Source organism: Lingula anatina, chromosome 5 (assembly GCF_051362555.1).
Source record: "Lingula anatina isolate TDL-2025a chromosome 5, LinAna3.0, whole genome shotgun sequence".
Lineage (NCBI taxonomy): Eukaryota > Metazoa > Brachiopoda > Lingulata > Lingulida > Lingulidae > Lingula > Lingula anatina.
The window spans coordinates 7,287,966-7,304,694 of record NC_141771.1 but is presented as its reverse complement, the minus strand read 5'-3'; the positions used below and the strand labels follow the sequence as shown (position 1 = coordinate 7,304,694).

At 37.6% G+C, this 16,729-nt stretch overlaps 2 protein-coding genes across 2 annotated transcripts; one reads left to right on the top strand and one right to left on the bottom strand.

Moving 5' to 3' along the window:
- Window positions 1-77: 77 nt before the first annotated feature.
- LOC106174688 (all-trans-retinol 13,14-reductase) lies at window positions 78-8,517 on the bottom strand. Its single transcript, XM_013556348.3, has 12 exons — window positions 8,261-8,517; window positions 7,041-7,223; window positions 6,491-6,600; window positions 5,598-5,732; window positions 4,850-5,051; window positions 4,303-4,500; window positions 3,662-3,781; window positions 3,208-3,328; window positions 2,823-2,953; window positions 2,066-2,232; window positions 1,496-1,655; window positions 78-516 (listed from the first exon to the last, which is right to left on the bottom strand). The coding sequence occupies exons 1-12, from the start codon at window positions 8,475-8,477 to the stop codon at window positions 386-388; spliced, it is 1,875 nt and encodes a 624-aa protein (XP_013411802.2). The 5' UTR covers window positions 8,478-8,517; the 3' UTR covers window positions 78-385.
- Window positions 8,518-8,689: 172 nt separating this feature from the next.
- LOC106174689 (4-trimethylaminobutyraldehyde dehydrogenase) lies at window positions 8,690-16,231 on the top strand. The gene is made up of 10 exons (XM_013556349.2): window positions 8,690-8,824; window positions 9,340-9,531; window positions 10,165-10,310; window positions 10,691-10,820; window positions 11,281-11,525; window positions 12,200-12,307; window positions 12,659-12,778; window positions 13,147-13,335; window positions 14,770-14,999; window positions 15,474-16,231. The coding sequence occupies exons 2-10, from the start codon at window positions 9,360-9,362 to the stop codon at window positions 15,679-15,681; spliced, it is 1,548 nt and encodes a 515-aa protein (XP_013411803.2). The 5' UTR covers window positions 8,690-8,824; window positions 9,340-9,359; the 3' UTR covers window positions 15,682-16,231.
- The last annotated feature ends 498 nt before the right edge of the window (window positions 16,232-16,729 follow it).

Sequence of the window (16,729 nt, the reverse complement as noted above, 5' to 3'; positions counted from 1 at the left end):
TCACACTACTGCATTTATTCGAATTGTGACCTAATTCGCAATTTATCCGGATAACTGAGCGTAGTGTGAACGGGGTAAAAGTGATATTTTACTCCACGAAGTATTGTAGACTCTATAATCTCTTAGGAATTCAACAGTTTTAGTTCTGTTTAACCCAACAAAAATATTGTTACAGCAATTAGGTGGTGCATCTCACATGTTAAAGCTCCCACGCAATCACCCAAGTTTTCTTGGTCTTCCTTTACCTCCCACAAACTCCCATTTTGTAAATAAACAATATCTAGAAGACTTTAAAAATCCACTTTTTTTTTCCTGCACATTTCTGGTAGGTTTCACAACCTTCAACAAAGATAGGCGTTGACATAAAGGCAAAAGCCTCCCAAATTCACTTCTTTCCTCGGCTTTTCTTGTACAGCTTCAAGACATCATCATAAACATCCCTGTGCAGGGCAGCAGATGCACATAACAATCCTCCAGCCATGGCCCCAACAAAACCACAGCTCAGTATGTCTTGCCCTGAAATGTATAACGATTACATAATTTGTATAAACATTCACGGTTGTGTTCCGTTGTGTCAGCCTGTAGAAGTGTGTGTGTGCACGCGTGCGTGCACACGTGCAGAGGAGGGGGGAAGGGAGGGGGCTGATACATTTGTACAGTATATCACAAAAGGGCTATGATGTGGCACCTCTGTGGAATGTGTTATATGAAACCTCAAAGCATGGTCCCTACAACATATCATGTAAAAGTAAAATCATAGTCTAGAGCCATGTTGTATGATTAATTTGTTTCATATGGAATAGTCCACTGGCAAATAGGAACAATCAGAACTGTAATTCCTTTCACTGTAATCTGAACAACTAGTGTTTAGTGGAAGATCCAATCCCTTTTCTGTTCATCTCCCAATCAAAACAAAACTGAGACTACATAAATGTCCTCTGAAGATGATATCTAACAATGCTTGGGTGAAAGTTGTAAAAACTGTAAATTCTGAAACCTTGCAATTTGTCATTGCATTTAGACATTACAAAACGATCAAAATGAAGACTTAAAAGTCCTGAAATCAGGCATAATCCTTTAAAGGTACATACGAACCGAGCATCGGTGGAGCATGGATTCCCAGTAACATATGTAAACCACTTCTACTAGATTCTTAAATGACTCAAATAAATTCGACATGCCAAGGGATAAACTGAATAGATCACTCGATCAGCCAAAAAAGACCTTTAGACTGCTCCTTTCTTTAAATTTATGGTTGTAAATTTAACCTACTTTCGTGACCTACTTTCCTGCCCTATTGACATACAGCTGAAAAAATGCCAGCAGAAAAAATCCGTTCAAACATCATTTTCGGGTAAAATTAAACAATGCCTTTTGGTAATTCTCTTAGTTATACTACTTAAAACTATATGCTGGCATTTGGTTGGTTTTTGTGACAGAAAATTGACTTTGTATGGATCTTTAAACATTCAGCCATGACAGTTTCACGTATTACCTGTCAACAGAAGCCCTGGGACACCAATGTTGGGCCTCAGGGTCATGGACAACTCCTCCCCAAACCTGTCAACATCGTGATGAAGTCCGTAGATCTCTCCGCGTGGAGCCTCAATGTAGTGCTTATTGGTGACTGGCGTGCCAATGTCAAAGTAATCCACCTATAGGGGGCAGCATGATAGCATTGAGTATGAAGCTTGTAGGTAAAACAATAATTAATCATCTTATATATAATTAGTGGTGACTGGGAGTGTTGGGCTGATTAAGGTAAAAGTTCCCCACAGACATCATGTTTTTTTATACTATTGCTGATATATCACATACTTTTTAGAAGTACATTATTTCAATTTTGCAAAAACATTCAATCACCTGTCAACAATCTATTCATTTTAACTGCTGGACAAACCCAAGTGATGGATCAATGAGTGATCTATAGAAGTTTTTGAAAAACATTATTTTCTTTGTCGAAAATTAAAACTTAAATGAATAAAGAATGTTTTGGGAAAAAATTTTTGTGAGAAATGATCAAACTGTTCGATATGAACAAGAACAAAACTTCAACCCAGTCTACCTTATCCTTCAGCTGAGGAAAGAGCTGCACTGTACGATCCCACATCCTTTGTCCAATCTTGTTCTTCAACTCTTCATATTCCTCCCCTCTTTTCATCACCCGCTCATTTTCCCACTTGCTGAACCACTCCCAGGGAAGGAGAGTTACAACTTCACAGGTAGACTTGCCTGGGTTTTGAAAGTAAAAGTTTAAAAGAGTGTGCAAATTTCATACACCATAAGGAATGGTTTTCCTGGAATCTAAGACACATACTGTACAACTGTGCTTCTAGTTACTGACTGCCTTGTTACTCACTGGTCCTTTGCCTACTGAAATTTTGCTTGGACCAGCAGATTGTTCAGAATGTGTAAATTTGGTAATATGACAGCACCCTTAGATTTTTTGATGTTTGTTTTCAAAAGAGTTTCGATTTGAATTAAATTTTTTTCAGCAATGTAACTCTTACATGTTGATTCTAAGTTTACAAAAAAAAAAAAAAAAAAAAAAAAATTTGATAAAATTAATATCTTAATATGACATATAATGGGGAAATGTCCCGTCTTACTGAAATTTTAATTCATACCATTTAATCCTGACTGAGAAAAGCTACTTAGCTTTTAGGAAACTGGTGGTCCAAATGACAAAAAACTGATACATTTACGGCACAGGTTGTCATTAGGTCATGCATGTGCTTGAATGCACGCACGCACGCACGCATGCACACACACACACACACACACACACACACACATGCACGCACACATGCAGTCTTTCTTACCAGGATATCTCTCCTCCCAAGTTGGATCTTTAGTTGATGGGAAGGAGATGAACATCAAGGGGACGTCGCACTCGGCAGCTTCTTCTGCAGGCTTGGCCACGTACTCATCAAAGGCTCCATCAAGATCACTCCTGTAATATCACGATCACATGTATCATTTCATATATACACAAACTTTTAAAATCTGTTTAAAAAGTTTCAGTTCTTACAGTGTCTGCCAATATACTATTTACAATGACCAGACAGAGAGAAATGTGAATACTTACTCTCAACTGGATGCCTTATATTAACATAAACTTATATATGTCATTTTAAGTAAGCTTTGGTTTCTCTATTTGGAAATTGCAATCACAGCAATGCTAACACAATGAAAGTGAATACATACTGGGTGAAGGCCCACACATTGCTTGGCTTCAGACCGAGTTCTTCCTTTGTTCCCTTCAGGCCAATGAAGATATTGAAGCCACCCCAGCCATTCTTTAACTTGGGGAGATAGGGGAACACAGCTAAAAAACACAGTTTTTGTGTGAAATATTTGGCTCACAGCTATTAAATGGAAAATCCAAGTTACGTAAAGTCTATTGAAACATTGGTGTGCATGGATGTTAATGTGCATGCATGTGTGTGTTTGTGTTTGTATGTGTCTATGTGTGTGTGTGTGTGTGTGTGATTGTAATCTGACTCCCCTGCAATAACCTCATTCAAAACTACAATAAAATTGTCTCAGAAAAAAAAAAATGAACATGCAAACATCTTGCCTCTCATAAAAGCAAATAATAACCATTGTAAAGAAGTGAGAATTACTACTATGTCTAAAAGTTCAATTCTCTGAAACTCACTTGATTTCTGGGCCACCTCCTTTGGCAGTAGGGTATTAAGGGTATTAAAGACTCCAGCGTCAGATATGATCAGAGGTGCCGTAATATCAATGTCACCACTGCTCTTATGAACTCTCACTCCTGAAATAAAATGTTTCATACAATTTAAGTTAAAAATTCAGCCTAGTCGTTTTTCCAGTGCAAACATTAACTAACATGACTATTTTTATCTTACCTCTAAAATGCTTTACTCAACATTTTTTCTATCTAATAACTCTTATCCTTAACTGCATAACTCTTCTTTCTTTCTCACTAACATGGAACAGTTTGGCTGCAATCAACATAGCTCTGTATTGCTGTCACAGCAAGTGCTGCCCTCTATATTGCAAATCTATGGGTTTTCTTTCAGTGGAATTTTTTAAGGTTTTTAAGGGACTTTTATAAATACCAAATCAACTGTACCAATAGGTTAGAATGTAGTGAGCTGAAATTGATCCTCTATTTTTATCAGTTCTGATCCAAAAAGACAGAATATCTATTTGGTGAGAGAAATGCTGTTCAAAAAAACCAAAAGGTTTTTTAAAAATTGCATAAATTCTAGTTGCATTAGCTAAGACAGGTGCCTCCCTCTGCAGGCCTCTGCCAAAAGACGCGACACTTACCTCTGGCTCTTCCTTTCTCGTTACACAATATCTGGGTCACCCTGGCCCTCACCAGTACTCTGCCGCCACTCTTCTCGATCACAGGAATGATACTGTGGGCAATCTCACTGGCGCCCCCTACTGGATACCAGCCACCTTTCAGGTAGTGGTTGAGGAGAGAGGCATGCATGGCAAAACTGGCTTCTTTAGGAGCAACACCTGTGACAAAAAAAAAAAAAAAAAAAAAAAATCAACTGAAGTTAAGGTATTGGTGGTTGATTGTCACACATTGCTGAAAATGTCAGTGTTGTGAATTGTAATGCTGCTATGTGATAACTATGTTTGTAATAATGATTCTTGCTGTCTGCTCATGTGAACTCTTTGTGGTCTATAAAATATTTTTCTTAATAATTAATTTTAAAGATAATAAAACAAAATAAAATATAATGTAATCATATATAATAAAAGAATAAAAGATGAATGGTAATAGCTAAAGTAGATAAGTATAGCATATTGTGTTAGCCTGTTAGGTGTGACAAATGCATTTGTCGTGGTGAAGCTTTCTCACCATAATCTCCAAAACAGTACCCCAGCACGGCCTTGAGATCCTGGTTATCTGTGAGTTCATTCAGTGCATCTCTCAGGGTCTTCTGGGAGTAGTTGAAATATTTAGTCGTAAACTTCAGGAGGCCAGTCTTCACCAGGAACTTAGCCAACCACGTTGCCATGCCCTTGGACTGCATGTAGCCTTGGAAATTTAGTCGAGTTTGCTGGAAGTAGAAATGCCATAATAACTGGGTAAAGAATTATAATAATTTATCATTTTTTAAGAGACTTAACATGTTCTTAGCTGTGCTGCAGGATATTTCAGTTTTGAGCTCAAATTTTGTTCCACGTTCAGAGTTCAAATCCATGACTCAACGCTAAGTAAATCATGTGATCACGACCATTTGACGAACGGGTGAAATGTCAAGCATTATATTGATTTCTTCCAACATATTTCCACAGGAGACCAACTCTTAATTAATCACAATGACATACTTTTAACAACACTGATGTCAGTAATGGTTTATAATTGTGATTAAGAAATTAACAGCCAAATTATATTTAATTTTGACACAATGGTTTGATGACACTGTGAATCTGTCACTAACATCAGAAGACCAGATATGTTTCTTTACAATTACCTAGTACATACCTAAATATCAAAACAGCATTTAATTTTAAATTAGTTAAACTTTATCAGAAAAACATGTAGTGTCAAAAGAATGCAAAATGACACAGGATTTTTTTTACCCAGAAGTCTCCGTAACTACCTTCAACATGTCCATAAATTTATTAATGGCTTCTTTCTCATCTGGGAACTCTGCCAGGAGACTCTTCTGGAAATCATTGTTGAGGCCAACCTTTAGAGGAACAAGTCGAGGGTTTGAAGCATCTCCTAGAGCTACCTGGAATCACAAAACAATGCTGTTGTACTATTAAAATATTAAATAAAAATTTTAACAAATGTTATGGCGTCACATTGATATAGTTTATATTCTAGTAATCTGTGCCATCCTTGGGATAACTGACGGAACTTGGGATCAGAGTACTGTTGTACCTAATTTATATAACGAGGGGCTGATATCACCTTACGTATGGTGTTATCAAAGCAGTGATATCAGCATATTCTATTTAAAATTATGGGTTTTGGGTGAGAAACATGTACGATTTTCCTGTGCATGTATGAGAAGTAAGCACTACTACAAAAATGTACCCCTTAGCCCAATATACAGCATGCCAAAAATGACTGCTACACTTATCCAGATCTGAGGTAGCGCTGGCAATTTTTTTCTCTTAGCCAAATCACTACTTTTTTATCACTTTTTTTCTTAGTGGTTTAAATTTAACTAAAACAAATCAAAACAACCATTTTTTTGTGTAGCCAACTCTGGTCATTTTTAGCATTTGGCTGAATTGGTGAGTGTTAGCGCTATTCTAGCTGAAGAAACTTGGCCCTGGTCATTTGTAAGTGGACATAAATGGCTGCTGTCCTCAGGACAACTGAAAAAATTGACCCTGGTCATTCATTAGTGGACAAAAATGGCTGCTGTCCTCAGGACAATTGAAGAAATTGACCCTGGTCATTCATAAGTGGACAAAAATGGCTGTTTTCCTCAGGATAACTGAAGAAATTGACCCTGGTCATTCATAAGTGGACACTCACTGTGTCAATGGTATCGTCCAGCTTGGCCCACTGCAACTGACCCTCACACATCTGGTCCAGTATAAACCTCATCAGGTTCTTCTCATGCATCTCTCCTATATAATGGATACCTGGGGGAGAGGTTAACGTGTAGATCTGATAAGTGCATACACTTGTAATATATGATGAGAAATATGATGGCTACCCCTCCACTGAACGTTATAGTACATGTCACAGCTGAGCCTTATGCAAACTGAGTGCAACACAATTCTAAACACAAACAATTGATGTAAATTGCCAATGAGTGACATTAATATTACAGCAAATAACTACAGCGTCATTTTCTGATGGGAAGTTTACCAATGTCAAATCAAAAGAAAGAGACTTATTTTTTCATCAGCAACTCATTTTACAGTGCCTTTATTCCCTTGTAGACTGAAATAAAAATCATCACTGTTTTTTTCTTCAGCAATTATTTTTTAAGTATTTTATGTTATTTTTATGTGACAGTACAGCAATGCAATGCATTAACCAATTCAAAATCACTTCAATACAAAGTACTTATACCTACCCACGTCAAACTCGTACCCCTTGTCAATGTATGTGTGACAGCAGCCACCAGCCTGGTCATGTTGCTCCAGTACCAGAACGCGTTTCCCAGCCCTAGACAAGATGGCGGCTGCAGCCAGTCCCCCTATACCACTGCCTACGACTATGGCATCTAGCTTGTCTGGGACTTTGCCATGTTTGAAACCTGAAGAAAAAAGATTCGTGTAAATTTATGTACAGCTACTGGATGTCACCCTGAGCTTCAGAGATAACTTGACACTAACCTCTTCACTATAGCCTATCTTCATCGTGTCAAGTTACCTCTGACCACATTCGATTGCCTCCGCCACCCGCCAATCAAATTTAAAGCCCGCACTCAATGACTCATTGAACGATCTAGCCAATGAACGCGAATGAGTCAAAGCGCGCTTTGTTCAAATCCGGACCAATCAAAGATAAGGCTGAATATCAGGGACATCATCCCTCAGTAGATAATGATGCAGGGCCTCAAACTGCTCTGGTTTCAATTCGGATATACTCATATTTTGCAAAGAATCAAGAGATAACTTAACACATTATTTCACGAAGTCACTCGTACGAGACGCCATGGTTTCTTTGTGTACAGTTATGCACTCGGAACTACTCGGATGTCTCCGCACTTTGTTGTTAGTATGGAGCTTGCGGAATCAGCCGAGGATTGCCGATTGACGGTCAACCAATCAGCGTTTTCACCAAACTTTGGTGAAAAATTTTGAAACTTGGATTCGATTGGCTTATATAAACTAGGTCAAACTATTTTCGTCAGAGGTAACTTGACACGATGAAGATAGGCTAAAGTGAAGAGGTTAGTGTCAAGTTATCTCTGAAGCTCAGGGTGCTGGATGTGTATATGGCAGTTAAGTTAAGGTCGACTTCAAATGTCAAAATACCAGGTATGACAATGATGATGATAACCTGTATAAAATACTTTGTACCCTTTTGTACCGGTTAAGCCCTGGGTTCAAGGAGTGAACATTTCTCAAGATCTGTACTTGATAAACATGACATATAATAATGGGGTTCAAGAGTCCAGGGTCAGAATAAGTTCAGACGGCAAGAGATGAGTCATAATCAGAAGACAATAAGAATTATACTAAAAGAGATTCTGCATCACTTTTTAGTGTTAATACATTATTGCAAGGGTCGGTTGGAAAAGATCAACATCTGTCACAATACCAGCAAAAGCACATGCAATAACCTTACCCTGTTTCAAAACTGCATCTCTTGCTTTATGATCTGTCACAAGAGGCTGCGGCGGTCGACGGGCGTCGGTCTCGAACGGATTTTTATCCGCTCTCGGCCCGGAGAAAAAGGTGGAAGATATAAGGAATAAAGCGGCGTAGAGAAGAATCCCTGCTAATAAAAGCCATGGATGATTTGCAACGTACTCTACAGCTTGCTTCACCAGTGCCTCCGCCATGATTATCGCGTACCTGTTACTGAGTGACCTTTGACCCGTTCAGTCGGAGAGTCTAAAGATGGGGTTGAAGGGTTAGTAAAATAACATTTAACTGACGCTTATTCTTGTTTTATATTGGTAAGTTTTAGCATAATAAGATAAAGGTGATTTTAGTAAAAGTTTAAAAGAATTTTTGTGAAAAATTTGTAACAAATTGTACACATAATCGTAGTTTGAATATTTGTTTGTCTGGGGAATTGTACCCTTTGAACTTTGGAGAGGGAGATAAGCGTCCGGGCACTTTAAATATGGCCGCGTCCATGTGAAACAACGATTAATGTTGTCAAGGTGAAATTACCAGAAAACAGGTGCGTAAACGGTACTTTGATCCTTTAATATCTGACCTGCATTAGCGAGAGCAACACACTTGTCTATTCTAACTGTTTTGTTGGTGCTGCTTAGGCTGATTATTTGTGATACGCGCACATGCAACAGCTGGTACATGTACATGTAGACCATATTAAACGTTACATGCTATAAGTTAAATGTCAATGATATAGACCTACTGGGATAACTTGCAACTGCAATTTGTAATACTAGCATAACAATAAAATGTGAGTTAAACGAAGAGATAGACTCTCTTTGTTCATTTGGCACTGCAGTAGTATATTAATGTCAAAACATATTTTTGCATTGATTAAATTCATCATACGTGTATGTTTATGCATGTAAGTACTGTACTGCAAGTATATTTATCATTATTATTTACTATAACAATTATAATAAAAATATATTTAACTATTATCCTATTCTTCATCATCATGTTTATATACTTTATTATTATTGTTATATTTGTTGATTTGTGTCTTTTCAATTGTTTTAGGCCCAAGCAATTCCAGTAAAATGTTGCGCACCTTGTGTGTGCGACCCGCAGGGGTTCAAGCTGTGTTACTGAGGAGATGGTCCCATAACATTCCAGCTATTGATCAACCTCTCAACTTCATAAATGGAGAGAGGGTCGAGGCAGCCAACACTGACAGAACACAGGAGTTTGAGCTCGTAGAACCTGCCACAGGTGAAGCTTTTGCATTGCAATCATGCAGACATATACAACCATATTATATCATTTACTCAGCAACTAGTACAATTATTATACTAATGCATCAACAATTGCTCTCGATAGAAATGAAAACAGAGACCCACATTTTTAAAGTTCTATTGATGAGCATAATATACACCACAGAAGAATATTAAATTATTATCTCAATAAGGAAAAGTGGGGGTTAGAAAGGGATAAGTGCCAAACCTTTATATATATGGATATATCAAGAAAAATTTAATGCAACTGTATTCCAATCAAGCCATCCTTGAATCACAAAAGACACAACATATTGAGATGTGTTAAAAATGATCAGGATTGCACTTTACATACATTACTGTCTATATAAGAATGCATGGACTTCTGACCAATTTTGTGCACAAATTAATACCATGCTTTTGGTAGCTAGTTACATGTAACATCAATAATTTTTCAAATATGAATGTCAATAATTAAGTTTTTTTAAAACATAACTTTTATGAAATTCATTTATATTTGTGAAGTACTGACACTAAAAGACAATATTAAAAGCATATGTCATGTCTGACAATTAATGTGTTAAGTTTTAAAGAGTTCCCCAGTAGCATATCATTTCCTTCAATTTTCCAGGCAAGGTCCTGAGAAAAGTCCAGAGTGCTGGGGAGGGGGATGTCAACAGGGCCGTGGCAGCAGCCAAGGAGGCGTTTGATGTGTGGTCTGACATGTCAGGGATGGAGAGAGGAAAACTGATGACCAAAGCAGCACAGATAGTAAAGGTTAGGAGTTCAAACCTATAGCGTGCTTGCACATGCATTTGTTTTAATTGGCCAATGAATCCATTTAGACATTCAAAGTTAGTCCCTGTTTTTTTTTTCTGAAGAGTTTTTTTTTGTAATAATCTCTCAAGAATATATCCATCTATGGAGGTCACCTGGTTGTATGGCAAGCACAGATTTTAGATTTATTGCAGTAACTGCCATTTTTGTTAAAATAGAGTTTATTATATTTTGATGAGTTGTTAACAGTGTATTTATTGTAAAATATAGATCTCATCCGAAGAGTTGTTATCCCTTGAAGAAAATATGAGAATGGTTTAAAGGCCCTATTTTGAAAAGTCTGCAACATTCATTCTTAGAATGTTTTAAAACTGTTCCAGCAAAATGAAGATGACTTTGTGAAAGCAGAAGTTATAGACACAGGCAAACCAATATGGGAGGCGCGATATGACATCCAAGGCTGCACAGAAACTATTGAGTACTTTGCTGGAGTTGCTCCTACCATAATGGGTGAGAATGTGTTTGTAATGTGTTAGGTGTGACAATGTTTGACTGTGCTAGTGGGTGTGACCGGGAACACAGGACTTTATAATTGCTAGATATGAGGGTTGACATCGTATTTGTATTATGTTATGTCTTTCCGTTGATATTATGTTTTGTCTGTATTTGGTTTAAAGGTTGATGTGGTTGTAAAGTTAACAGCTGAGATATAAGGTATCTTGAAGTTTGTCAACGCTATTTTGAGATGAAAATTGCTCGACAAGAGTTTTTTTTTTACATAATCAATTCCTACATGTGTTTCTACAGGTGTTTTAAGTTTAAAAAATACCCAGTCTTTTAAACCAGTTATTTGAAGGTTTATAAAATGACACTGTGCTTAGACTAAGTTTGTCTACAGCAACCCTTTGTGGAAATGGTGGTTTCCAACGAAAGATCTTCAAGTTGATGACTTTTTTTATTTGCATTGCAGGCACCCACCTCCCCCTGCCAGGTGGCAGTTTTGCCTACACTAGGCGAGAGCCACTGGGCGTCTGTGGCGGTATAGGAGCATGGAACTACCCATATCAAATGGCATCCTGGAAGTCAGCGCCTGCCTTGGCCTGTGGTAATACTATGGTGTTTAAACCATCGCAGTTGACTCCCATTACAGCTGTGATGTTAGCAGAGGCCTATGTACAGGCTGGGGTGCCCAAGGGAGTGTTCAATGTTATACAGGTTTGTGTAGAATGAGGTCATTGCGTTAGGTGTGAGCATGTGGAAGGCTTTAGATTGTGTTAGTTGTGATTTTGCCTCAGGTATATATATTATGTTTGGTGTGATCAAGTGGAAGGTTTCTGTTTGTGGTAGTTGTTATACTGTCTCAGGTATATATTGTGTTAGGTGTGATCATTTGGGAGGTTTTAGATTGTATTAGTTATGATACTGTCTCAGGTATATATTGTGTTAGGTGTGATCATTTGGGAGGTTTTAGATTGTGTTAGTTGTGATACTGTCTCTGGTATATATTGTGTTAGGTGTGATCATGTGGAAGGCTTCAGATTGTATTAGTTATGATACTGTCTCAGGTATATATTGTGTTAGGTGTGATCATGTGGAAGGGTTTAGATTGTGTTAGTTGTAACACTGTCTCAAATATATATTGTGTTAGGTGTGATCATGTGGAAGGCTTAAGATTGTGTTAGTTTTGATTGTGTCTCAGATATTAGGTTGTGATATATGTGATACTGTTAAATGCATTAGATTGTGTCAGTTGTGATTATGTCTCAGGCATTACACTGTGATTGTTGTGATACTGACTAAGATTGTAGTTGTTGTGAGGCTGTCCAAAGCATGAAATTGTATTAGTTGTGATTATGTCTCAGGTATTTAATCAGTGATTTTTCTTCTAGGGTGAAGCTGAAACTGGCACTTTGCTCAATCTACACCCAGATGTTGCCAAGATGTCTTTTACTGGCAGTGTTCCAACTGGGGCTAAGATCATGGCAAACTGTGCTAAGGTAAGATATCATTTATTGATTGACATTTTTCAATAGGTGGACTCAGGGACCCCTGCTTTTCCTAATCTTCTCTTGCATGCATGAATGCCTACATGCACGCACGCACGCACGCATACACAAGCCACCCTTATTGTGAAATTGCCTTGTAATGTGAACCCTATTCCCTGAGTGAAATGGTAGTTATAGGCCCAGGAAAATACTGGAAGAAGCTCTAAATTACTCATTGATATTACTCATTTACAAATGATCACTTTTTTGTGGAATGACCCTTAACATTAATACATATAAAACAATAGTGCTGTGTTTTTAAAAGAAGAAAAAATATATATAAGTGAAGTTTCACTATTACAGGGCATCAAGAAGGTGACCCTGGAGTTGGGTGGGAAGTCCCCACTTATCATCTTTGGAGATGCTGACCTGGAGAACGCAGCCAAAGGCGCCATCTTAGCCAACTTCATGACACAGGGACAGGTTAGGATAAGTATTTTTTTCTTAATCAGTTACAAAGTAATTTATTTTTGAAGTCTGCACCTAGAATTACAGGGTGTAGTGTCTGTTAGTAGAGAAATACCGTCATGATCCACACCAGAAAAACAGAATGTGGTGCCTTTCTGTTGTGGACATCAGCAGGTAATTGATGGCCCTCTTAATGGTTAACCCGAGCAAGGTTGTAATCAGAGTAAAAGATTCGACAGAGCCCTTCACCATGGCCTAGATAGTTGAAGCTGCCACATGATCAGATTGTACCTGTGTATCTGATATAGTTTACACAACTGTATGAGCTCAGCTTCCATTTTGCTGGTATTTTGGCTATGGCTATGGTGTTCATATGGCTTCAGGTGTGTTCCAATGGTACCAGAGTATTTGTCCACACATCCGTCCTGCCTCAGTTCCTGGACATTCTCCTGGAGAAGACCAAGAGGATGAAGATAGGGGACCCTTTCCAGGAAGACACCATGGTCGGAGCCACCATCAGCAAAGCACACGCAGAGAAAGTGCTGGGTTACATAGAGATTGCCAAAAATGAGGTATGGATTTTTTTTTAAGGATTTCATTTTTATATACAAAGTTGGTTTACTTTAAACAATAATTTAGTGATTCAGTAAGTTTGAAGAAATGAGAGATGTGGACATATGGCTGCCTCATGGTGTGAATTTTTAAACAGGTAGACAGGTAGAAATATCTTCTTGAGGAAAGAGGCATATGGGATTCATAAAATATATAGACAAAAAAATGACACTACACAAATTGAATAAGATGCCATTTGAACAGATACATTTAAAAATGTGTAAATGGACACTAGGTTTAAGAAAAACTTCCAGCAGTAATGCTTGCAGGGCAGAACTTGGACGCCTTCCACTGTATTTGGACATTTAAGTTTGGTGTCCAGATACAGCGCAAGACTGGACAACCTTCCAACTCACAGACTAGTCAAACAAGCTTACGACATGGAGCAAACAGAAAAGGGAAAAAACTGGTTTTGGGCTACTACAAATCTTTTGGCATGCTGGGAAGTTTACCACCCAAATAACAACATACATACTAAAATCCACAACCACCAATATCTAAAGGAAGAAATAATAAAAAAAATAAAGTCAAATTTTTGGGAAGAATTGCAAAGAGGAGAAAACAAACTCAGAGCATATGGAAAAATTAAACACACTTGTGAGGCTGAACCTTATGTAAAACTCAATGTTCCTTTAGCTCAAAAAAGGGTATTGGCAAAAATGAGGATCAGTGATCATGACTTAGAAATTGAAAGAGGGCGATATACAAAACCAAAGAAGCCAATTGACAAAAGGAAATGCCCCCACTGTGACTCAGTAGAAGATGAAGCACACTTTTTTCTAGAATGCAGTGAACACAGAGTCGAACGGGAAGTACTGTTCGCTTCCATACCGGAGGTGAATTTGCAGGGTCCATCAGACAATAAACTATCTATTTTACTCAATCCGCTCTCTGCGCAGAGTGAGATTGCCATATGTAAATTTGTTAACAGTGCAATTAAAAAGCGTGTATCCCTGCGTGGATGAGCATAGTTTATTACTTAAATTATTCTTTTAATACTTGTATTAGTTGGAGAGCCTGTAAATGTAAACCATTTCTTTGTGCTCAATAAATTATTATTATTATTATAAAGCAATCACATGGATATGACATTTGATTTACTTTACTGATGTAGGGTCCTGGACTGGATTTGCTTGTATCAGCTGATTTCACTTGATACAAAGAAAGGAAAAGGAAAGAGAGCTGTTGTATGATATTTTTGAGAAGCATTTACATGTACATGTACTAGTATATAATGAGGTGACCTATCACAGAGAATATTTCTCTTTTGAATGGGGCACACAGATTTCAGTGTCTCACATAGAGTACATAGTGTCCTGATTACAATGCTTAGTGTCTCATATGGAATGCTGCAGTGTGTCTCACCTAACACAATTATACAATTACACTTCTAGGGAGCAGAAATCCTGTATGGTGGAGAGAGAGTTATACCAGATGATCCCAAGCTTGCAGGTGGTTATTATCTGAGGCCTTGTATACTGGTGGGATGTCATGATGACATGACTGTGGTCAAGGAGGAAGTCTTTGGCTCTGTCATGTCTGTATTGCCCTTTGATACAGAGGAGGAAGTGATCCGCAGAGCAAATAATACTTGCTTTGGATTGGCTGGGGGTGTTTTTACAAAGTAAGTGGTTCTTTCTTCAAATGGTTTCCACTGTTGTTTTAAGATTAAATTTGATAAAAGTTTATATAGAATTAATTAAAAAATATATATGTTTTAACACAAAGTAAGCCTCATCAAACCAACTGTAATGAGTGTGTTGGGTGAGATGATATTTCACCAGGACACCTAGCACACTTATTTTAATCGATTGTACCCTTTCCTCATGATTACTTTATCACTAGCAAATTTCAAAGCACACCAGGAGTCATAATTCAACATGGAAAATATTGCCAATGATGGATATCACCTCTTTAAAAATTAAATTGCTTTGTGAAGTTTGGTTATATAATATTTTTGTGGTAATGAGTTTACAGAAACTTGGCATTCTTCCTACCAGTATTGTGCTTTTATATACATGTACAGTATATATCGTTCTACTGAATTTTTCTATTTTGGAACAAATCCTCAAAAAAATTCTAATTTTTTCTTCCCCAGAGACCTATCCCGTGCTCACAAAGTGGTATCTAAACTCCAGGCGGGTTCCATATATGTGAACAACTACAACGTGTACCCAGTGGGAGTGCCATTCGGAGGACACAAAATGTCTGGAATAGGATCAGAGAACAGCCTGGAGTCTGTGAACCATTACACTCAAGTGAAGAGTGTCTATGTAGAGGCCAATGATGTTGACTGTCCTTATTGATTTGATTGGTTATTAACTGACCAATGAGATTATAGCACCAAGGTGATTGCAGATTTGGTGCAAATTTGTGATTTGTTATTACTGGTTTATAATGGACCAGTAAGATAATGAAGGGAACTAGTGGTAAGGAACACTGTCATAATGGCTTTTAATTGGGTATAAATAGACCAATGAAGTGACAGAATTTATTTTATTGTAATCAGGAGAATTGTGCTATGTTGATTTTCTTCAACATAAATGGTCTGCAGAGATACAGAAATAAAATGATTGCATTAGATTTTGATTAGGTATTTTAAAATGTGTCAATGAAATACAGTTTGAAGAGGTAAAATGTGACCAATACCATGACAATCAATGTAGGGAAGATGGGGTTTTCATTCCAGAAGAATAGACTCAAGTAATAAAAATTCTTCTTGTGCACAAAAAAGGTTTGTGTGGTTACAAAATGTTTTATTGCCATTGAATGTTGTCTTAGTACCTGTGTTTTGTCATTAAAAATATCGACTCATGTTCTGAAATATTATATCAATTAAAAACAAGTTGAACCCTGCCATGTACTTCAATGCCCTTTATATTGCTTTCCCTTTGACTCTGAATTAAGAACGATCGTCCTGAATATATTGCACAGTAGCAGCGGATTAATTTTTATCCCCTCCATCGGGGTGCGGGGAACGTAAGGATCAGGTTCATTATACTTCCTTTTCACGTCGCCGTCACCCATGTGTTGACTTTGGCAATTAATTGGCAATACAGGTCACTCAATCGCAATTTCCCAGATTTTTGAATAGCACGGAAGAATGAAAAGTATTAGCTCAGTAGCGAAGGATTAAATGTTAATCTGGCTTTGACAGCTTGTAAGTATCGCCGGCGATCGCGTTACTAAAGACCCTCTTCTCTGCGTTGACAGGGCAAACAACCTCAATTGTACTTTCGGTATTTCTAATTCCAGGGCCATGTAGGCTTAAGCCTTCTGCTAACAAACTGCACTAGTATTTCATCCGTTTTTATACACGACTTTATTAGATCGTTAAAGGTGTAATGCATTAAT